Source organism: Leucoraja erinacea, chromosome 32, assembly GCF_028641065.1.
Source record: "Leucoraja erinacea ecotype New England chromosome 32, Leri_hhj_1, whole genome shotgun sequence".
NCBI lineage: Eukaryota > Metazoa > Chordata > Chondrichthyes > Rajiformes > Rajidae > Leucoraja > Leucoraja erinaceus.
This window is the reverse complement of record NC_073408.1, coordinates 9,228,165-9,252,650: the sequence shown is the minus strand read 5'-3', so window position 1 is coordinate 9,252,650 and position 24,486 is coordinate 9,228,165. Positions and strand designations below refer to the sequence as shown.

The window sequence follows — 24,486 nt, the reverse complement described above, 5'->3', positions numbered from 1 at the left end:
GTGTCATGTGTTGGCAGTGTGGCTCAGCGTAATCTGAGGCTGGGCGAGGATATGAATATTGATCGACAGAGACAACATTGGTGGAACTTGTTCTCGATAGTCCACGGCTACCTCATGGGATGTCTTCTGCCGGATGGACCACTAGAGTGGTGCAGGCTTCAAGTCTTCGTCTTTAAACATTTTTTATCAGATCTAGTGAGCATGGTGTCAGGTGTAAGGAGTTGCCCATTTCAAGAGATGAGAAGGAATTTATTCTCTGAGGATCGTGAATTGACAAGGGAGTTGATGGGGATAGTGGGAGAGCAGGAAAATGGCAGAAATATTGTGATTGAATGAGTCATGATATTGTAAGGCAGGGCATTCTCGGGATCGCCTCCAGAACATGGTCCTTGCCATTACACTCTTTCCCTATTGCTATTTTTTGACGAAGTGGCCTAATTGATGGTTTCCAGAGCGGCATGAGTCTCAATCTCCTTGTATAAATATTTGTGTTTATGCAACACCTGGAGAAACCTCACCAAAGAGGGCCATTATTGTATTACTGACGGCATATTTAGTCCAGTGAGGACAGGACTAGTGACAGTAGGATCTTGTCTGGTGTGGACAGAATTGGATTTTAAATGATGAACCTCTGAATATTGAGTCAATGGGCTGGTTCCCACTGCTAATATCCCAGGTGCGGCCACGGTCTGGCCTAGGTTTGTATTCTAGAGATGAAATACAGTCGATATTTACTGCTAAATAGAACAGATAAGATAATTAAAAGTGATCAGTTAGCAAGAATTTTTCTTCAAAGATATTAACACCCTGTTTTTTTTTTTTAATTTCAGGCAAATACTGTGGTTCCTCAGGTGAACCTTCTGTCACAGAACATCCGGCTGTTGAGGTCTCCTGTCCTGCCCCAATCCTCTGCTGTAGATTCATTCACTTTTCTCCAGACCACATGCCAACCAGAATTGGGCTTCATGGAGGAAGATGTGAACACTCCTAAGGTTTGGCCTTTAATTTTTGTGATCTGCTTAAAGGTCAAAGAGAGAAAAGCACTTTGTAATTTAGTCTTCTCTGCTAAGAAAGTAATGTTTGATTCCTGTTCTAGTCATCCTTAGATCAGAGTGCTTTCTGTTCATGCCCAACAGGAGAATGCACTGTTTAATATGGGTCACGTTATTCCAGTGTGGACCACATTCGTGTTTACAGCTATTGGAGATGAGGTGCACCTTTGCAGTGAGAAAGATTTCAAAAGTGTCAGGCTAATGGCTCAGCTATACTTTATCCAATCTGCACTCGTGATTTGTAAATGAGATCACAGCTATCCAAGGGAGATGCTTCTGTGAGTACGTAGACAGTCCCATTCGGAATGGGGCAGTGCTAGACATAATCCCTGGGAATGAAGCTGGGCAGGTGGATAAAGTGTCAGTGGGCATGAACTTTGGGAACAGTGGACATCACTCAATAAGTTTCAAAGTAGTTATAAAGGGATACATATATTGCCTATTTCCTCCGCTCCATAGATGCTGCCTCAGCCGCTGAGTTTCTCCAGCATTTTTGTCTACGGAGGGATACATATAGTCCAGAGTGTGAATTAAGAAGAGGATGATTTCAATATGAGACCGGGTCTGGCAAAACAATCTGGGAACAACTACTAAGAGATAAATGTACGTTCATGGTTGGAGCCTTTAAATGTGAAATAGTGAGAGTTCCCGGTTCCGTGCGGTTCCCGGAGGTTTTTGTCAGTCACCCTACCTGCTTCCACTACCCGCAACCACCTGCAACCTCCGGGAACCGCACGGTAACCTTGGGTGGGGCGCAAAGTCTCCAGAGGTTTCCGTTCAGGTTTCCTAAGTGGGACAGGGGCATTACATTTTAGGAAGGCAAACCAGGGCAAGCCATACATGGTAAATAGTAAGGCCCTGGGAAGTATTGTAGAACTGAGAGATCTAGAGGTACGGGTACACAGTTCCACAAAAGTGGAGACACAGGTAAAGAGGGTGGTGAAAAAGCATTTAGCACACTTGTCTTCATTATTCACTGTATTGAATACAGGAATTGAGACATCATGTTACAGCTGTACGTACAAATCATTGGTGAGGCCAAACTTGGAATATTGTGTACAGTTTTGGTTGCCCTTCAAAAAAGCTGCAGGAGGATGTTACCGGATCTGGAAGGTTTGAATGATAAGGAGAAGCGGGAGTCACAGAGATGGGTATTTGATGGTCAGAAGGATACAATTGGCCTCAGGGCCTGTACCTGTGCTACGTGATCTCAGCTTCCATCTTATAGCACCTTGACCTTACTGAAAGATCCCCACAGTGCGTTGGGATGCAGACTATTGGAGGTGACATGGAGTGGAGGGACACAAACTCGGTTGGACTGCTAGGTTTGGAGTGGCTGCTGATGGGAGGGAGAGGTGTGGGAGGAAAGCTAAGGAAGGGAATACCTTGAAAGTCGAAGACATGGCGGCTGGAGAGGGAGCAATTGTTTGTGAGCATGTTCGTCCAGAATTGGAGCAGTGGACTTATCTGAGAGTAATCAAGCTGATGGGGTATACAATAGGGAGAGGATGTATGGCAGTGAACTCAAATGATGTCCCTCACTGCTCCAGGTCCCATTCTACATTAAATGTTAATGGCATGGCCTGAGATTGGAATGCATCATCTCATTTCCAAAATATTTCAAACTTATTTTGGTGTCCCAGGATTATTGAGGGAGACCCAATAATCCCAGCAGACACAGGCATTGACAATCAATGCTCTCGAGATCCTTTTAAAATCCTGGCGTCATTGCAGCAAATGTCTCCCAAGTATTTCTGAATGTCTCCCAAGTCACTGCAATTATCACCCAGGTATTCGGTGTCTGAACAAAAGTATATTTAGCATCCAGGCAGTGAGAAAGCCCACGACAACTAATCATAACCCTTCACGGTTTCACAAAACCTGAAGCTCGGATTCGGTCAGACACTTGAGGACTCTGGCAACCCTGGAGACAGTGGGAGGGAGATTCCCATTACACGCATGTGTTTCCACTGGAAGTTCAAGCCAGCGGTGGATGTGGGTGTTGTGGAAGGCACGCGTTAGTACCCGGCCTGCCTTTGATAATTACAGGATCAGACTCCCTTGCACATATTTGAGGGCAGCACAATTGTAGCTTTGCTGAGAATTAGTTACGCTTGCTTATGTATCTATTGTACTTGCTCTCCAGCCAAGGTGAGCCCGGTATGAATGAAACCAGAACCAGAGGAGTAGGATTACTACTGAGAGTAGATTGGTGATGGCTCCCAAAACAATCCGTCACCTGTGCAGCCACAGTGGGCCAAACCGTGTTGCAGTTTCAGTGGGTAACGGATAAGGTGGGAGCCGGTTTTACAGCTGGACACAATCATCATTTTAAACCTCTCCACTCTTTTTGAAATCAAAATTGTCCCTGCTTTGGTCACTGTCGTTTGACGCTTTCAAAGTAACTGCTGTCAAATATTCACATTTATCTCAATCACTCACCCATTTAAACTGGATTCCTTTCACGTCACTGAGTAACGCCGTGTGATTGTTTCACAGGCATTAAGGGCAGAGCTTTAATCAGTACGGTATTCTCTGAACTGAGGCTATTGAAGCTCAGATATACAAAGTACTTTCAAAAGTAAATAAACAGGACATTATATAGTTGGCAAAATTGTTACTTTTTGTGGCACTTTGACGGGACATACACTCTTTGATTTGTATTTGGGTGTATCATGTGTTGGGCGGTATACAGATGATGCACAGGTCTGAGTGCGTCGGTAGAAATTGTGTGCAGAAGTTAACTTTGGAATGGTTTAGACACACGAGGCGCGTCCAAGTGTGTTTTGGACCATTCCAAAGTTACCGCATGCACACAATTCCTACCGAAGCACGAAATAGACCTGTGCGTCATCTGTTTTATGGATTGGGGGGGAAAAAAGTAAAATAAAAATAAAAACCTGCTATTTTCCAAATCATGCGTCCATGATTTGTCATGCGTCCGGTAAAACTAATTACACTGTACAGCAGCGGCTTTTAGCCAAACAGATTGCAGAGGTTCTTAAACCCATTCTATAATAGTTAATTCACAATAAAATTCCAACTGCTAACTCATGGGTTTCTCATTTAAACATGTTCCAAATCAGGCAGATTGAAGTCTTGATTTCAGATTTTAAACACTGAGCATTGTCTGAAAAGACCCCTCGTTGCTGGGTAGGAGAATGTCAGGAAATCTTTGTCTCAGGTAGGAGGCAACAATCCCTGCAATTGAGTGGTTGTAGGATTTTGCGGGACAATCTGGAGTTAATGAGGTCAGGAGACGCAGGGAACTGCGGTTGCTGGTATACAAAAAAGGGCACAAAGTGAATTGAATTGAATTGAATTGAATTGAATTTCCTTTATTGTCATTCAGACCTTACGGTCTGAACGAAATTTCGTGCCTGCAGTCATACATACAATGATACAATAATAAAAAACAACAATAAACACAAATTAACATCCACCACAGTGAGTCCTCCAAACACCTCCTCACTGTGGTGGAGGCAAAAATCTTAGGGCTGCAGTCTCTTCCCTCTTCTCCCTCTGCGCTGAGGCAATTCCCCACCGGGCGATGGTACAAACAGTCCCGCAGCTCACCGAACCCTGCGAACGGGCCGGTTCAAACACTGCGGCCCGGGGTAGTCAAAGCCGCCGCACCTCCAGTCCAGCACACGCAGCCGCCGGCCCGCGGCTGAACCCAGGACTCTGGACACCGCCGCCAGAACGTTGTCCCAGCCACCGGAGCACCGTCCCAGCCCCCGGACCGGATCGTCCTCACGTGAGTACCGTTCCACCCTCAGGCTGGGCCACTCCGACGGGAGTGCCGTTCCTCCCTCGGGCTGGGCCACTCCAGCGTGAGTGCCGTTCCTCCCTCGGGCTGGGCCACTCCAGCGGGAGTGCCGTTCCTCCCTCGGGCTGGGCCACTCCAGCGGGAGTGCCGTTCCTCCCTCGGGCTGGGCCACTCCGACGGGAGTGCCGTTGGGCTGGGCCACTCCAGCCCCTCACCATGCCGCTCTCACGGGAGCACCGTTCCATCCCGGGCTGGGCCGGGAGCGAGCCCAGGACGAGTCCTGTCAGCTGCCTCCAGAGTCCCGAGGTCGCCGGCTCCGCTAGGCCTCAGCGTAGACGGAGGCAAAGAAGGGGGATACGACAAAAAGGTCGTATTCCCCCCCGAAGGGAGTGACAGCAGCCCCCGTTTCACCCCCCACCCCCCTCCCCACATAAACACAGCCTAAAAACCAAAAACATAACTAGACAAAAACGAAAAAAAACAATACAAAAAAGTAAAAACCAACGGACTGCAGGCGAGCCGCTGCTGCCAGGGCAGCGCCGCCACTTCCGGAAACAACTGCAGAGGCTGGTTTACACCGAAGATTGATACAAAATGCTGGAGTAACTCAGCGGGACAGGCAGCATCTCTGGAGAGAAGGGTCATGATCCTTCTGCAGACCCCAGACTGGGGTAACTCAGCAGGACAGGCAACATCTCTGGAAAATCACCAGAATGGTCAGGCTGAGGAAAGGTCCTGACCCAAAACATCACCTGTCCATGTTCTCCAGAGATATTGTGGAGGAAGGAACTGCAGAGGCTGGTTTACACCGAAGATTGATACAAAATGCTGGAGTAACTCAGCGGGACAGGCAGCATCTCTGGAGAGAAGGGTCACGATCCTTCTGCAGACCCCAGACTTCAGAATTTGAAGAAGGGTCTCAACCCGAAACATCACGCATTCCTTCTCTCCAGAGATCCTACCTGTCTCGCTTAGTTACTCCATTTTGTGTCTTTGAACCTTGAATGTACCAATAGACAAGATTGGAAATGTTAGTATATCTGAGGATGCTTGGTATCTGCATAGGGGTAGCAAGAGTGTGACATTTAAAAGGGAATTGCTCTGTCGGAAGCTGTGAGCAGCTGTGAGCGAGGTTGAGAGGAAGTGACTCAGACATAACACTCACCGATAAACTGAGTGATCAAAATGAAGGAAATGAGTTTGGTATTTCCGGAATCTTCTGCCTGAGCGCCTGTCCAGAATGGCAGGCACTCTCCCTGTTCATTGAGAACATGCAGAACATTTTGTTACGAACATTGTGAAGTTTGCAGTGACTCACTGTTCTCTCCACGCCCACTTTCCTGACATGACATCTCTGCTTTTAGACCTCTGTGAAGTTATATTTACTAAACTATTGTGACTGCAACTATACCAGAACATGTTAGGAATACTTAGCAGGCCAAACAGCTATTGTTCTATAAGGTCATTGATCTGAAATGTTAACGCTTCACAGATGCTACCTGACCTGCTCAGAATTTCCTGCATTGTCTGATGTTAGACTTTCAGAAACACAATATTTTGGTCTTACATTTGCCACCTTTTTTTTTGTAATTTCTTACTGCATCTTCAACGCCTCCTCAAAAAACCCCGATAAAGTTAATAAAACACCACCTGTCGCACACAAAGTACAATAATTCCCTGGATTAGTTCTACATCCCTTCTTAAACAAAAGAACAACTGGCCACTCTACAGCTCTCCGGTACCTCACTTGTGGCTAGAAAAGATGCAAAGATATTCGCCAAGGCTCCTGCAATCTCCTCTCTTGCTTCTCTTTATAACCTGGGATGGATCACACAAGGGAATGTATCCACCTTAATGCTTTGCAAGAGCCCCAACACCGTCACGGTTGATGTAGGACATAACTCAAGCTAATGCTTGATTTCAAACATTAGTATTCGCCACACTGATGTCACTGTCTTAATTAGCAAATGCAGATGATGCAAGATACTCCATTAGTACCTTGCCTACATCCTCTGACTCCAAGCATAAATTCCCTACTTTATCTTTGAGTGGACCGACACTCTTGTTTTTATTTTCTTCAGTCCAAGCCATTCATGAACCCTTATGGCCCTTCTAATCGCCCGCTTGAGTTATGTCCTACTTGTTTTATATTCCTCAAAAGCCCTGTCTGATTTCACCTTTTAAATCTCGCATGCACTTCTTTTTACATTTTGACCAAATTTATAGCCTCTTTGATCGTCCAAGGTTCCATCAGCTTGCCATTGTTATCACTCCTCCTTACTGGAACATGCCATCCTGAACTTTGATCAACTGCCCTCTGAACGACTCCCACATACTAGATGCCGACTTACCCATTAACAACTGCTCCTGATTTACTCCCCCTCGCTCCTGCCTAATAATGTGGTCATCTTCCTTGCTCCAATTTAGAACCTTCGCCCAAGGTCCAGACTTCCCTTCATTCAAAACAATCTTAAATTAACTGGCTGAATGGTGCTGTAAATATAAGTATAAATATAAAATTATATATAAATATAAAAACTAAATAAATATAAATAAAGGATGTATAGGTTAAGAGTAACATTATCTTTCTAGAATAACCATGGAAGGAAATAATTAAAGTGTTTGCCATTTATATGTAATTTGTCCACAGATACGAATTGCACTAAAATGATCAAGGGCGAATGTATTTTGCACAATGACTAATACATTCACAACTTCTCACAGGTGAACGGTTGTCTCCTTGATCCTTTGCCTCCATCAATATCAAGGAAAGGATGTCCACCATCTCCCAGCAACATGATGGAGACATCTATTGACGAGGGCATAGAGACTGAAGATGACTCTGAGGAGGATCCAGCCCAGGTCTATGCGTCGTTTCAGGCAATGCGCTGTGGCCAGAGACGGCACACTCTCACTGAGGTCACCAACCAACCAGTATTGTTGCCCGGCACAGGTAGGAAGGCATTAACTCTTGAGCTACACATCTGAACATCAACGTTAAGAGTGAAAATTACATGACCATGAAAAACAGCAGAATTGACCCAAACCTGTTTGACTCCACATCAATGCATGGATGATCAGGGTGGGAACTGGGAATGTTTTTTGTTTTACATACCCTGGTGGTAGATATAAGATGATTGACAAAGGTATCAGAGAGGAGGAGGTGAGGAATTTGCTCCTGAACCTGGAATGTGCCATTGGAAAGAAGGGTGCCACCATACTGAAGAATTAGTTAAATATATGCATAGAAAATACTTGCACTGGTGTGAGATGGCAGTAGATTGCAAACAATTGGATGCCTATTTCAGAAAAGGCTTCTTTTGATAAGAAGTGCATGTAGTGCTGAAACAGGCCCTTTGGCCCAGCTAGTCTTAGTCCCGACCAAATGACCTAACTGAGCTGGTCTTACCAACTCCTGACCCATATCCCAAACCTTTCCTATCCAAGGGTCTTTTAAATGTCATAATTGTGCTTGCCTCAATCATTTCCTCTGGCAGCTCGTTACATCTATGCTCCTCCCTCAGTGTGAACAAGTTGCCGCTCGGGTCTCTTTTGAATTGGGATGAGGTTACCTCAGTGGCTTAATATTCAATTCACTCCTGCCTCTGTCGCCCACCCAGGGAAGCTGTTGACTGTCTGCAATAACCCGTCCTTGGGCAGTGTTGATTCTGAATACGACATGGGACTGATGCATGGGGAGCTCAGCATCCTGGAGGACACCCCACCGCTGGCGGACGTACTTGCCAACCAGCCGCTGTCACGGATCACCCCGCCTCTGGTTGGCATCAAACCACCATACCCGGCAATGGAGGCACTGACGTCACAGAAACGCGAGATGCACAACAGGTCGCCCGTCAGCTTCCGAGAGGGTCGAAGAGCTTCCGACACGTCGCTAACACAAGGTGACCACCTAACCTCTTGTCCCATTGATGCAGCGTCGAGTCAGTAACAGAGTCAAATTCTCTGCCATTAAAGACCCACCGGCCATTTCAGGCCTACAATAACTAAGACACTCCCAGTAATTTTAACCATCAGTTGACATACGATTTAGTCATACAGTCACGCAACGTGGAAACAGGCTCTCTGCCCAACTTGCCCACATCAACCAAGCTTCCCCATCCACACTCGTCCCACCTACCCACATTTGGTCCATATCCCTCTAAACCTTTCCTGTCCATATCCGTGTCTAAATGTATTTAATCATTAGTATTTCATAGCTTTGGTTTCTGCTGGCCTCCAGGATAGACCGCACCAGGTGTCAGGCGCTGTCTGACCGAATGTTGCATCTCACAGTTACTGGGGAATTTAATGGTCATCCTACCTTGCCGTTTTGGTGGGTGGCGATGAGCCTCCTCTACACTCTGTGCAAAGTCAGTTTACCAGGGTGTGGAGTCACATATTCACTAAACTGAGTGAAGATTGCCTTTATTGAAGACATATAGTCATTGGGTTCTATGGAAATAAACTCTTCGGCTCCACTCCACGCATGATGCCCATCTAAGATAATCCCACCTGCCTACATGTGGCCCATATCCCCTAAACGTTTCCTATCCTTGTACCTGTCCAAATGTCTTTCAAATGTTGTTATAGTCAACTGCCTCCTCTAGCAGCTCATTCCATATACCCACCACCCTCTGTATGGAAAGAGTTGTCCCTCGGATTTCTATTAAATCTTTCCCCTCTTACCTTAAACTTATGTCTTCTAGTTTGTGATTCCCCTACTCTGGGTAAAAGACTCTGCTGATACCCCCTTTTCCCCTCGTGATTTTATACACCTCTATAAGATCACCCCTCAGCCTCCTGCTCTCCAAGGAGTAAAGTCCGAGCCTGCCCAACCTCCTCCAGTAGTTCTGGAGTCCCAGCAACATTCTTGTAAATCGTCTCTACACTGTTTCCAGTGTAATGGCATCATTCTATAGAAGTCGTACAAGAGATTGATGAGGTTGCACGTGGGCACAATGCTCCAAGTGTTGCCTCACCAACATCTTGTACAAATCAACAAATTTGTGAGACGCGATCTCTCATATACAAAACCATGCTGACTATCTTCAATCAAACCCGCCTTGCCAAATACCCATACATCTTATCCCGCAGAATTCTCTCCAGTAACTAGGCTGCTCTCGACTTCTTCCTTTAGGTATCGTCGCCTTCCGCCAGCATCTCCAGAATCTGGCCAGAACCAAGGGGATTCTGGAACTGAACAAGGTGCAGTTGCTTTATGAACAGATGAACTCTGATGTGGATCTTGATTCTCTACCAGCAGCGCATTTACAAAGCCTCCTCACCACCCACCACCAGGTAAACCTCCCTGCCTCTGTGGTACGGAGGTATGACATTTGAAGTACCTTTCCATGACTGGATTGATCACATGCTCTCCATGACAAGTAGCATTTGGTTCCATACCATGACAACACATTTTCTAATTGGATTCGCAGCTACCTAATTAATAAATTATGGAGAAAAAGTCTGATCAAGAACACACACGCAATTAGGAAATTATCCCTGTTGCATCGTGTGGAACCTCATTAGGAAATGATCCCGATGTGATGATGTGTAACCGCATTAAGATGTATCCTTTCCTCAAGACCAGAAACAAACTCCTCACTGCATTGCCATCACGTGTGGTGTCATTATTTATTCCTCCATTTGACCTCCAGAAATCTGAACAGGGATGGTGACCACATAGATTTTAGAACATGGAACAGTACAGCAAATGAACACACCCTTCCATGCACAGTGTCTGTGCCAAGTTAAACTAATTGCCTCTGCTTGTACATGACCTATATCCCGGCACTTCCTGCATATCTGTGTGTCTATCTAAAATCCTCTTAAATGTCATTATCGTAACTGCCTGCACCACCATCCCTGGCAGTGCATTCCAGGCAGGCACCACGCTCTAAATGACTTGCCGCACCGATCTCCTTTAAAGTTTGCCCCCCCCTCTCCTTAAAGCTATGCCCCTTGGTATTTCCACCCTGGGGGGAAAGGTTCTATCTACCCTATCTATGCCTCTAATTGTACATACTTCTATCATGTCTCCCCTAAACTTCCAATGCTTCAAAGAAACAATCAGATTAGTTTACAGCTTATACCCTCTACTGTACTGTGCTGTTCCATGTTCTAAAACACAGGCATCTAATCCAGGCATCATTCTGACAAACTCTTCTGCATCTTGTCAGTTGGAAATGACATTGGTGAGGCCACTGTTGGAGTATTGCGTTCTGGTCACCCTGTTTAAGCGAGGATGTTAAGCTAAAAACAGTGCAGATAAGGTTTATGAAGATGTTGGCAGGACTTGAGGGCCTGCGCTATAGGGAGAGGTTGGGCAGCGTAAGAATATATTTCTTGGAGTGCAGGAGGCTGAGGGGGTGACTTTATAGAGGTATTCAGTCTGAAGAAAGGGCTTGACCTGAAACATCACCTGTTCATTCTCTCCAGAGATGCTGCCTGTTACTCCAGCTTTTTGTGTCTATCTTCGGTTTAAACCAGCATCTGCAGTTCCTTCCTACACATTATGATCAGCCTTACTTTTTCTTCCAGGATGAAGCTTTCCGACCGCAGGAAAATGTAGCATTATTCCCCAACGGAGTGCATCCCCACTTGTTGTCAAGACGTCAGAGCCTCGAGACACATTATTTACAGAACCGAATGCCGGTAAGGATGTTTATCTCTGGAACTAATTACAGGTCAACGCATAAAATGAGACAGGAAAGTTGAGCAAATGAAATGCCAACATTTATGGAGAGGAGCAGAGTTAAGAGCGGATGGCCCTTCCTCTTTACTGCAGTGTGTATCTTTGCTATCAGGGTTAAACCTGATAGGTTATTCTCTTTACACTCCCCATCACCAACTACCCCAAAATAAAAAGAGTTTTGATAAGTTGCTCACACCCAGGAAGTGAGGCAGGTTACATTTGAACAAGGTGTAGCTAGTCATGGAAATATACACCACAGAAAGGTGCTGAAATGCACCAGATCTGTGCTGCTTATAAAATATCCCATCCAATGTAATGCAAATCACAAAATGCTGGTGTCACTCAGCAGGTCAGGCAGCATCTGGAGGGAATGGATAGGTTGCAGCGTGTTGCTACAGATGCAACATAACATGCTGAGTTACTCTCATACTTTGTGTTTTGTTCAAGATTCCAGCATCTACAATTCCTTGTGCCTCTATCCAACTTAATCACAGGTTTTGTACACATCCCAGCACATTCAAACACATTGGGAATTTCTGGCTCCATGGCAGAATTCCAGTCACTTAAACCCAATAGAGTAAGTTTTCATCAACTCTCCTCTTGCCTTGGCCACTCCGCAGTGAAAACGAAGAGAAGCTTCATCTGTAGAATCTACTGAATCCCACGACAGAAAGCAATGTGGGCGTGAAGGTGCCACAGATCTCTCTGAATTACTTGAATGCTACGAATCATTAAAATCATGAAGGGACTGTCAATGGGTTCTGAGATTACCAGATCTTTGCATGCAGGAGAGTGGAAAGAATATAAAAATCCATTCCTGATATTTATTGCTGAATAGCAGAGCAGGCTGGAGGGGCTGTACCAGTTAGTCTGGCTCTAGTGAGTAGTGCAAACAAACTACTTGTGAGAGGAACTTCCATCAGCTGTGAATAAACACCGAGAGTGAGATGATAGTCTGCTGAATGTGTTTCCAAAACTATTTCAGTCATCATATTTGCGATGTTGCCAGATACATCCACAGAGTGGCAGAGAACATTGTGATGCTGTTTGTCCAGCAGAAATGGAAGGGAAATTAAATATAAAAACATTTCAAATAAGAGTGAATTTCATTTTTTCACAGGTGGAATTAATTATTTAATTTACACGATCAGAATATGAAATTTTTTCCAACATAATCCTAATTTCTTGCAAATTTTGAAATATGCTAGGGATATTCATTTCTAAAGCATTTGAGGTGCCGGAGTCTGGCTGCTGAGCGGTGATGGGTGCCTCTAACTAGGTGCACAGCTGATGGGCAGAGCAGAGTGGAAGTTCAGACTATGAAGAAAACATCAGAGCATGTTGAATGTATTACTGTACATCACGCCAAACATTAGAAAGTAATCTTATCATGTGTTGTGAAATTGTTGTACTTCACACCCTCCACATCCCCTTCGCCTCTCGTGGTTCTCCTGCTTCAGCCTCGTGCATATCTCTTTTCCATTGCCCCTCCGTTGGTGAGAGTCCCATCAGTAGCCAAGGTTTCAGCCTGTCTACTTTTAATATTACAGTCATCCAGCACAGAAACAGGCTCTCCAACTCATCCATGCCAACCAAGATGCCCCATCTGCACTAATCTAATTTGCTCACCTTTGTTCCATATCTTTCTAAACCTTTCCTATCCATGTACATATCCAAATGTATTTTAAACATCGTTATTGTATGTCAATGTTATTGTAAGCCACCTACCTAATAGCTCCTTAATGATTTACTGCCAGCAAAATGCTCAGGGTCAATGTTGATGCGTTAATGATGTTACTGGCATGTTGCACTTGTGGTAAATTAAATACTCTTTTACTGTATGTTACAGAACCCAACCTTACTGACTAAAGCACAAAACAGCTGCCCGATGTATTGCAAGGAATCCCGTAGCCTGGAGCAACAACTGCAGGAGCGCAGGTGAGACCAGTGGGCGGTACAGTGGCGCACCGGTAGAGTTGCTGCTTTGCAGCGCCAGGGACCCGGGTTCGATCCTAACTATGGGCGCTGTCTGTACGGAGTTTGTACGTTTTCCCCGTAACCTGCGTGGGTTTTCTCTGGTAGCTCCAGTTTCCTCCAAAGATGTACAGGTTTGAAGGCTAATTGGCTTCAGTAAAATTGTAAATTGTCCCTAGTAATAGTATTTGTAGAATAGTGTTAATGTGCAGGGACTGCTGGTTGGTGCGGACTCTGTGCCGAAGAGCCTGTTTCCGCGCCGTATCTCTAAACTAAATTAAACTGATGTCTCGGGTGAGGCCGGTGATGTCAAAGTTGAAAGAAGCTTCCCAGGTTAATGTCAATATTCTTATATCCCATGCCTAGGGCTTCCTCCAGTGCCATCACGGGTCATAGGGTGCCCCCAGCGGATGTCAGAGTTAAATAGGGTACCCCAGTAGATGGGTCAGAGGTCATAAAGTTCCACAGTGGATGGATCAGAGGTCATAGTGTTCCTGAGGACGGTCAAACATCAGGGTGCTGCGGATATGTTGATGTGAATCAGTGGATGATGTTGTTTATTGTCACGTGTACCAAAGTACAGTGAAGAGCTGGTTGTATTCCTTTGACCAGTGGGAAGCATTGTTGAAGCTTGTGTTTGTTGCCCTATTGGTGTGTTGCTTCATGTTCTGTGTATTATCTTCCATTTCAGGTTGGAACTGAAGCGCATGTTTCTCCAAAAACAGTCGCAGCTCCAGGCTTATTTCAACCAAATGCAGATTGCAGAAGGTTCCTACCCTCACCAAACTCAGCAAATGCCTGCAGCTCACCCTGAAGCCCAGCAGCAGCAGTTCAGTATACCCCGACCTCTAAGCCCCATGCTGGAGCCCCAAAATCAGATGCAGTGTGACCCGTTCCTCAGCCAGCACTACAATCTGCAGCTTTCCCTGCAACAAGTGGGGCCGGTGCAGCAAGCAGCGCAGCCTCCACTGCAGCCCCTGGATCAGCACCAACAACTCCTGCAGTTCCCTTACCAGCCTTGTGATGTGGTTGGACCCACTGCCCCAGAGCTGGGTTACCCAGAACAATGTCCCTACACTCTCAACCAAACCCAACACCTTGCCCTGCCCTTGAATGAAAGTCAGGCCAACAAGGTTGCTGCTGATTTACCAGAGACCTACAAGAACATGACTCTCCCTGAACTGCCCGCGCTCTTTGATTGTGAGATGATGGAGACAGTTGATAGCCAACATGGAGGCTATGTCCTGGTAAACTGACTGAAATAGATTTTCAGTGTTACTTCAACAGAGAGGAGGGTTGACAAGAAGAGAAATGGAAGTCAATTTAGTTTGTACATTTCAAGAAAACACTAAAATTGATGACTTGTTTTCCATCTTAAAGCATAGCTAGAAGAATGGAAATCAACGGTGTAGAATTGGCTCAGGCCAGATCTCATTTGTTGAAACAATCGTCACGTGGTTCTGTTGGCCCCTGGTGCTGAGAAGACGAGAGGCAGGAGAGGCAAGTCTTAAAAAAAAAAAGCAAATGCACTTTCCTAAAAATGGCCCCAACCAATGTACCAGATAACAAGCAGGCAACACTACATTGGAAGGGCACAGAAGCAGAACAATTGGTTCTGCCAACAAAGCAATACGTCGCCAGGAAAGCTGGAGTTTAAGAGCTTACCATCCAAACGAAAAGTTGTCACTGAACACCCATGTACCTCCCTCACCCCTGGCCAATGCAATCTACATGGACAGACTGGGAAATGGGATGCCCTACACTGTGGAGCACAGCAAATAGAGTAACTGAGAGTGCTTCTCTGACACTGAGGTCTGGACATTGTAATCATCCCAGATCACTGAAACCAATGCTCAACGCTTTCATTTCTCACCAGAGGTTGTTGCTAGATTACAGTTAGCATTTTAGGATGGAAGTTTAAAAAAATATAGAATTGTTGAAAAGTGCCTCCTGCAGGGGCATTTTATCTCGAATACCTCCGGATTCCCAAGGAGGTGATTAATGTGATAGTACTCGTTCAGTGTTTGCTTTTCCAAGGAATAATTCATTGTAATTTTGAATATGAGTTGCTGGTTGTTTATTGAAAGCTTTGTACACTTTACCTAGGGTTTTAGAAGTTATATGAGAAATAAGCTTTTGAAACAAACTGTTGCGTGAAGTGTGATGTGCTGTGCCTTTTTTGCTTCATTTAATTTAAAAGTAAAAGAAACACATTTCTGGAAAATAGTTTGGATAAACAATGCCCCATTTATACTGGCAGGTTAACCAAAGTCACTTCAGAGTCTCTACTCCTGGGTCCGCCGTGTGGAGTCAGGACAAGGTCTTGCTTTGTGTTGAAATCGATCTGTATGTAAAGAGTAAAAAGCAATATTTATTAAATGTTTTCAAAAAATGATTGTACCATACATGTACTGCGACGGGCGTTTTGTGTACCATCAGAATAATCTCACTTCTCTTCCTCTTGTTGAAGTATTGTACAGGCAGCAAATGCTGATGATGCACTGGTCAGGGTATATTAGTTTGCGTGACCACGTGGTCTAGAATTTAGGTCAGTCGGACCTCCTGGATACAATGACCCTCATAATTGCCAGTTTATCATTGACAATTGGCATTTTACCTTGATGAGTTAACACTATTGAAACTGCAGTCTGGATAATCACACCTCAACCTTCTCCCCCTGGGATTTAAATGCAAGATCTCTGAGCAGGCTGCACCAAGCAGCAGGCCTGGTAGGCGCAACACAGATGCATGCCTCCGGCGCATGTCAAATGCTTCGTGACGCTGTTTTATTTTATTTGCAATGTTCCACTGCGTCAGATGACCAACAGAGCACTGTCTCTGTTGCTTTCTAAGTTCCGGAGTTTTGCAAAAAATCAATAAGGCATTATCCTCGCTCCTAGGCTCATGCTGCTCTCTTTCATTCCGCTTTTCTTGTCCCACTTTCAATCGCATTCATTGACTTTCTAGTCAGACAGGGTGGACAGAGGCAGGCTGTTTGCCCGTGCAGTGTCCTGGAGTAAACAGTACCTGTGTTAGTCCTCCCTCCTCCACACCTCCTTCTCTACCCATTCCTCCCATCACCATCACCTGGACTCCATTGACAGTAGAAAGATGAATTCACGCCATGTGTCTTCAAGACCTCCTGTGGAATTCTGGGACCATTCACACCCTCAAGGAGACAAGAGGAAGCCCTCTGGGCCGCCGCTCTGCTGCCTTCAGGTCAGTGGTGGGGCTGACCCATTGGATTCCCCTTTCTCAGTCAGAATCTCCTCTCCACTCTTTCACTCCAATCCTAGGCTGAAGGTGAGAAAAGTCCAGACTTCAAATCACAACCTGCTCCTTTCCAAAACCCTTTCCCACTATCTGACAATCAGATACCAAATCCTGTGTGATAATGCATTTGCTTTACTTTATTTCTCTCAGCAATCAATATTACTATAAAACATTCTTAATGTGTTGTTCAACACCAATGTTACAGGAGAGGAATTTAATTTATTGTGTTTACTAACAACCTTGTTCCATACACTCAGTACAATATGAGTTGGCTTTGGCTGTGACAACACAAATCATTTGAGAAAGATGTAATTGGTCTGTAGCATCAATCAGTGACACAGCCCTGGCTGCACTGGGTAATAATATTCTCTGGATTATTGAACGCTGCAGTTTAATGTGTAAACTTCAAAACAGATAGGTTTGAAATTAGACCCGAACAGTGCTGCAAAATGACCAGCATCTGTGAGATGTGAACAGCCTTTCTCTGAGCCTTTGGTTCCTCAGCCACTTGTTACCTCATGATATTAAAGCTGTTTAATGTGAGTGAATACCCAACATGTCCCCCAGTGTGCAGCCAGTGAGCTGATGCCCGTTCTATACTCAATCTCCACAACATGTCCAGCTGAAACTCAGTTTCATCGACCCACACCCCACACCTGCACCCGCATAGCGGTAGTCACAGCACTTCACATCAGGAGCAGATGACACAGTCCATGGATTTATCCAGAGACATTCACCATTCTCCTCAGCCAGGGGGCAAGAACCTGTCCCTTGGTTTTCATCTTCAACTTGTTTTCAAGAGACAAAAGAAGTCTATTATCTGATTTCTGATTTTGCTGTAGGAAGTGTTTTTACCTTTGTGATTTTTTTCATTCAATTAATACTTTGAAGAGACTTTGGTGCAATGTATAAAGGGTAAAGGTATACATGGAGATACGTGCAATATGTGTGGTACATAGGATGCATTCTGTTAAATAGTTGATGCTTCAGAAATGCACTAGGTTCTATACGCTCTTGATGTATGGAAAAAGCTGCTTTTTTACAATTTGGTAATTAAACAATAGTGTTGTTTCTACGATAAAGAGTGTGATACACCTTATGGACCTTGTGAAGAAAAGAACACTCTGGATACAATGAAGAACTGTGTTATAATCGTGTGATACTGCCTTTTTCTGTCTGTAACTCGAAAGGAGAGAGTCGGCAGTCCCTGGTACCTCAAGAGCAAGTTTTTGTACGACTATGAAACAATGAGAGAGACACTTTTTTTGAACTATATGGCAGACTTCTGCACCAGACCACTGGAGAAGATGCTGAGATTATGGCAGTTTGATAAACAATCTTTGTACTGTTAACCAAAGGATAAGTTAAACAGGTAACTTCAAGGATCTAACTAAATGCAGTTCATGTATTGGTCCAAATCCCAGTTTGATTGAAGCAAGAATAAAGGCTGTAGTGTTTGAGCCGTGGCACGGAGTGAGTGTTTTATGCGGTGGAATGGGGAGGCTTTGAGTTTGCAATCCTGCTTTGTGTTTTCCCCAAACCCTGATCCCTGCTGCAGTTGCCACATTCACGGTCATCTGTCACCTAACCACTCCTTGCATGAGCTGAGAATGAGTACTTCTCTCTGAGCCTGACTGAAGCCCAGAGACCTCCCAAACCAATGCGTTGGGTCTGGTCGGTGTATACTGTGCTAGAACATTTGGTTGTCAGGCAGTGATGCAATGGCCCAGCTCATGAGTCGGTCATTGTGGCTTGTGCAGTTTGCTGATGTGATGACATGTACACAGCAGATCACGTTCCTGCTATCTTTTAAACTGTAAAGATACAGCGCAGAAACAGGCCCTTCGAGTCCACGCCGACCAGCGATCACCCGTACACTAGCACTATTCTACACACAATTTACAATTTGCAGAATCCATCACCTTGCACTTGTCTAAGTTAAATTCCAAGTGTCAATCTGGACAGTTCTGAAATAATGCCCCAGTCTATTGGCCACAGTCTTCACTGACATCTTCATCCTCTCAGTTCAATAGAGTTCTTTCCCCTTCTGCTTCTGAAATCATGCCCCAGCCTATTGTCATCCAGGAAAAATAGGTCTACAGAAAGACCATCTCCTTACCTGGTCCCTTGACATCGATGCAGTGAATAAGAAAGCACATCAGCATATCTAGGCTACACAAAAAAGCTGGAGAAACTCAGCGGGTGCAGCAGCATCTATGGAGCGAAGGAAACAGGCAACGTTTCGGGCCGAAACCCTTCTTCATATCTAGGCTTTTAGGTGTGTGAGAAGATTCAGCATGTCCATGAGGATTCTCTCGAAATACAGAAGTGCTATAGAAGGTGTTCTGATGGGGTACATTTCAGCCTAGTATGGTCTCTTGATCACTAGATCCTGCAGAGAGTAGTGAACACAGTCCAGTCCATCACAGGCTTGTCACCCTTCCATCCAGTCCATCTTCACGGTGAGCCTTTAGTTTCCTTAAATAATACAGAACAGAAACAGGCCCTTCAGCCCACTGAATCTGTGCCAACCAGCAACCATCCTGTACTCTAACGCTATCCTACACATGAAGGACATTTTTACCAAAGCCGTTTAACCTGCAAAACTGTACGTCTTTGCAATGTGGGAGGAAACCGGAGCACCCGGAGAAAACCCACATGGTCATAACTCCGTACATACAGCCCCTGCAGTCAGGATCGAACCCGGGGTCTCTTGCGCTGTAAGACAGCAACTACCGCTGTGCCACTGTGCTGAATTATAAAGTCATACATCACAGAAACAGGCCCTTAAACATAAAAACATAGAAAATAGGTGCAGGAGGAGGCAAGTTGGCCCCTTTGAGCCAGAACCACCATTCAATGACTGATCATCTCAAATCAGTACCCCGTTCCTGCTTGCTCCCCATATCCCTTGATTTAATTAGCCCTAAGAGCTACATCTAACTCTCTCTTGAAAACATCCAATGAATTGGCCTCTACTGCCTTCTGTGGCAGAAAATTCCCCAGATTCACAAGTGTTTCCTCATCTAAGTCTTAAATGGCCTACCCCTTATTCTTAAACTGTGACCCCTGTTCTGGACTCCCCCAACATCGGGAATATTTTTCCTGCATCTAGCCTGTCCAATCCCTCAAGAATATGATATGTTTCTACATCTTCAGCCCAACTTGCCCATGCCCCATCTACACTAGTCTAGGACTAGTTAAATGTGCTCAGGAAAGTTTCCTCCAGCAAATAAGGGGAGAGGGCAACACTTGATCCAGGCTTGGGAAATGGGGAGGGGAAAGTGGATGAAGTATTCCTGGATGAGCCTTTTGGGACCAGTGACCAGTGTTCTATTAGATTTAAGAGAGTTAAGATCAGTTCAGTTTAAGATCAGTTCTGAGCATAGAACATAGAACAGTACATCACAGGAACGCGCTCTTCAGCCCACAATGTGCCGAACATGATGCCAAGTTAAACTGATCTCATCTGTCGACATGATCCATATCCCTGTATTCCCTGCACTTCTAGCTGCCTGTAAAATCCACTTAAACGCCACTATCATATCTGTCTCCACCACCACCCCTGGCAATGCGTTCCCAGCCCCCATTACATTCTGTGTAAAAAAAAAATTGTCTCCATTAAATTCTCCCCTTCTCACCTTATAGCTATGCCCTCTAATGTTGGACATTTCCAACCAAAGGAAAAGGTTCTGAGTGTCTACGCCATCTATGCCTCTCATCATCTTATCTACATCTATCAAGTTTCCCCTCAACCTACGACATTCCAGGGAAAAGGTTTATCTGAACTCTCCCTGTAGCTCTCTAATCCAGGCAGCATTCCGGTAAACATCTTCTGCAACCTTTCCAAAGCCACCACATCTTTCCTGTAATGGGGCAACCAGAACTGTAAGTAATACTCCAAATGTGGCCACAACAAAGTCCTATAGAGCTGCATCATGACTTCCTGACGTTAATACTCAATGCCCCTAGCTATGAAGTCAAGCATAACATCACATCAAATGGTGCAGCAGCCACAGGACTGACGGGACAGTTCTGCCCATTTTATTTCATTTGAGACGTGCTTGAGGGTAAATAATTTCCACTGAAAGATGGACGTGGATCACTCCTGAACTGGCATGGACCCGATGGGCCTAATGGCCTTCTCGCCACTCAAATTATCCTGTCATTCCAGCAGTGTTATTGAGCACAGAGGCCTGTCGGATGTAAGTTCATGTTCCATCAACACACTTGGAATTAAAAGATCTGGGAGTAACTGCGGATGGCAGCACCACTGACAGTGATGGTGATTTAGAGAACAAAGCATGCACTGACTTCGGCCGTCCTTCCGTGTTCAGCTGCTGAACCCAGTCTCGTTCTGATGTGGTTCTGCCTCGTCTGGCAGGTTGTTCAGATATCACACATTACACGATCAAATCTCCAGGAATGCCTCCAAGCGGAGTTGGCAACCCTACTGAGATTAACTAACTCTAAATGACTAGAGATTGAATTTGCAATTTTTTTCTGGTTGAGATAACTCAATTATACACCAATTTGGGCTTGCTGAGTCATCAGAGCAGCTGAACAGTAAGTCAGAGCTAATGAGCCACGTTGGATATTTCGAACTGTGATGTTTTCCAGAGGCCCCACATCACCCCTGGAATCGTAATGTCGGCTGAGTTCAGTCTCTTGCTCACTCCTTTAACCATAAGAGGGTGATGTTACACTTCATCCCCCTTGGGAAAAGTTATGAATTTTAGAACTATAATTAACTAATGTCATTGTATTTTAATGATAGCTGCTAGCAATTATTGTGTAATATTTTGTTAACAAAATGTCTTTATTAATGAAGCATAATGCATTCAATTCTTGAATGCATTCTGCTACAATCTGGCCATTGGGATCCACACTCTGGTTTTCCATTAGACATGTCCCATGTCAACCATTGTTTCGCATTTGATCACAAAAGGACACATTTTCTGATAACGTGAAAGTCAGAAAGTCGTACATCATGGAAACAGACTATTCAGCCCACCACATGCCGTTCCTTCTGCCCATATATGTTTAGTTTATTGTCACGTATTTACCCAATCTTAGAACTGAACTCTGTCTCGGGAGCAGGTTATGGGGAAGGAGGGAGGGTGGGAGACAGTGTTCATTTATGTAAATGTGAATCCATGGGTGGGTTTGGGGAGGGAGGGAGTGTAAAAAGTATGAGTATGTGAATGTTTGAAGTTCTTTTAAATGGAGAGACACAGTAATCTCGTTGTATGTGACACATGCAATGACAATAAAGCATTCTGATTCTGTATACCGAGGTACAATGAAAAGCTTTTTGTTTGCATGCTATCCAGTCAACAGAGAGTCAACATGATTACAATCAAGCCACCCACTGTGTATAGATACAAGATAAAGGGAATTACGTTTAGTGCAAAGTAAAGTCCGATTAAAGACCAACGGTCTCCATTGACGTAGATGGTAGGTCGGACCACTCTCTAGTTAGTTTCTGTTAAGTTGGTGGTAAGATAGTTCAGTTACCTGATAACAGCTTTTTGTTTCACTATATGTGGTGGATGTATGGAACAAGCTGCCAGAGGACGTAGTTAAAGCAGGTACCATAACAGCATTTAAAAAACACTTAGGTATCATGGGGAAAGTGAATGAAGGATAAATGGCAACGTCAGGTCTGCTCCAGCACTTACTTCACAAGACTCTGTAAAGACTATGGTACAGGGAATGTTGTAATTTCATAAAGTCACAAGGAATAGGAGTAGAATTAGGCCATTTTGCCCATCAAGTCTACCCCTCCATTCGATCATGGCTGATCTATCTCTCCCTCCTAACCCTATTCTCCTACCTTCTCCCCATAACCTCTGACACCTGTATTAATCAAGATTCTATCTATCTCTGCCTTAAAAATATCCACTGATTTGGCCTCCACAGCCTTCAGTGGAATCTGAATTCCACAGATTCACCACCCTCTGATTAAAGATATTTCTCCTCATCTCCTTCCTAAAAGAACGTCCTTTAATTCTGAAGAAGGGTCTCGACCCGATACGTTGCCTATTTCCTTCACTCCATAGATGCTGCCTCACCCGCTGAGTTTCTCCAGCATTTGTGTCTACCTTCCTTTAATTCTAAGTGCCAGTATGTAAGTCACGTCAGATGCTCGGGATCACCTGGTCAATTCTGGTCAAACCTAATGGAAAACAACTTTGTGTTAATACCCGGCAGGCATGAACATTGAATTCTCCCAATTTTGCTAGCCCTTGCTGTCTCCTCCCCATCCTTAGCCCTTGAGCTGTCTCCTCCCATCCCCCAGCCCTCGGGCTCCTCCTCCTCCTTTTTCCTTCCTTCTCCCCGCCACCCCCTATCAGTCTGAAGAAGGGTTTTGGCCCGAAACGTTGCCTATTTCCTTCGCTCCATAGATGCTGCTGCACCCGCTAAGTTTCTCCAGCATTTTTGTGTACCTTTGTGTTAATACCTGCTCAATTACAAGAGAGAGTCAAGAGTGTTTTATTGTCATGTGTCCCAGATAGAACAAATGAAATTCGTACTTGCAGCAGCACAACAGAATATGAATACATTGAACAAGAGTGGGCAGTCCCGTACAATCTAATTGTAAAGCCAGAATATTTTCTAAATGGTTAGATGCGTAGGATTGTTGAGGTGTTACATTTCATACAGTATTATGTCCAAGAGTCACTGGACGATTGATGGGGCAGGTTGCACTGACCAGGGCTGTATTTCAACATGTGGAATCAAGTTACCATCAACTGAGGTGTCTCAGCATTAAGGCGGTTAATAAAATACTTAATTCATTGGAATTTCACAACCCAGGATATTTACTGAGTCAAGGATGGCAGGCGAGAGACCCAGGTTACAGCACCAGAGACCCAGGTTCAATTCTGACTACGGGTGCTGTCTGGATGGAGTTTGTACATTCTCCCAGTGACCGCATGGGTTTTCTCTGGGTGCTCTGGTTTCCACCCACATTCTAAGACGTCCAGATTTATAGGTTAGTTGGCTTTGGTAAGATGTAAAATTATCCCTTGTGATTGTGGGTTAGTGTATGGGGTTGATCGCTGGTCGGCGTAGACTCGGTGAGCCAAAGGGCTTCTTTCCACGCTGTATCTCTAAAGTCTAAAAGTCTAAAGTATGAAGTGCAATGCATTCACACAATATTTACAATGGCCCGAATATTCCACCAGCAATTGCGTTTGAGAAGTTCGGACACAGCCTGGCCTAGTGGTGAGAATGTGCTGGCCAGTGCTGATCCCCACACAGGTAAAGCAGTAAGTCCTGGGTTAGGGACAAACCACAGCAAGGACCACTGCATGCCTTTCCAGATCTTTCTGGCAAACGTGCAGTGTAACAGGAGTGGGGTGGTCCCTTGCAACGCCGAGGGAGTGCGCAGAGGACTGAAACCTCGACTGTGCACGGAGGGTGTGACAGGGAGAGCCCAGCTCCCCAACTCCACTGGGAGAGCTGCCAAGCCCAGCGCTGGGGCTTGTTGGAGAGTTCTTTGATGAGGCATGCTGTGACTTTGACGGGAAACCATTTGCCAGGATCCTGCTCACATACACAGCCCCTTGGGAACCGTCAATGCACATCACTGACTGTAGATAGACACAAAATGCCAGACCCGCTGAGTTACTCCAGCATTTTGTGTTTTACTTTTGGTGTTTCGACTGTGACTGTCGCCGGCAGTCGCCGAAAAAAATCGCCTAAGTGGGACAGGCCCT

At 45.0% G+C, this 24,486-nt stretch overlaps 1 protein-coding gene across 1 annotated transcript in view; it reads left to right on the top strand.

Moving 5' to 3' along the window:
* Positions 1-18,219, top strand: part of sik2a (salt-inducible kinase 2a) — a 98,866-nt gene extending 80,647 nt beyond the window's left edge. Inside the window, exons 9-15 of the mRNA XM_055660688.1 lie at positions 831-992; positions 7,546-7,774; positions 8,442-8,723; positions 9,959-10,119; positions 11,362-11,475; positions 13,365-13,453; positions 14,181-18,219. Of these exons, the coding sequence (XP_055516663.1) occupies positions 831-992; positions 7,546-7,774; positions 8,442-8,723; positions 9,959-10,119; positions 11,362-11,475; positions 13,365-13,453; positions 14,181-14,745 (1,602 nt within the window). The 3' untranslated portion in view covers positions 14,746-18,219. The remainder of the gene's footprint in view (positions 1-830; positions 993-7,545; positions 7,775-8,441; positions 8,724-9,958; positions 10,120-11,361; positions 11,476-13,364; positions 13,454-14,180) is intronic.
* Positions 18,220-24,486: the final 6,267 nt, after the last annotated feature.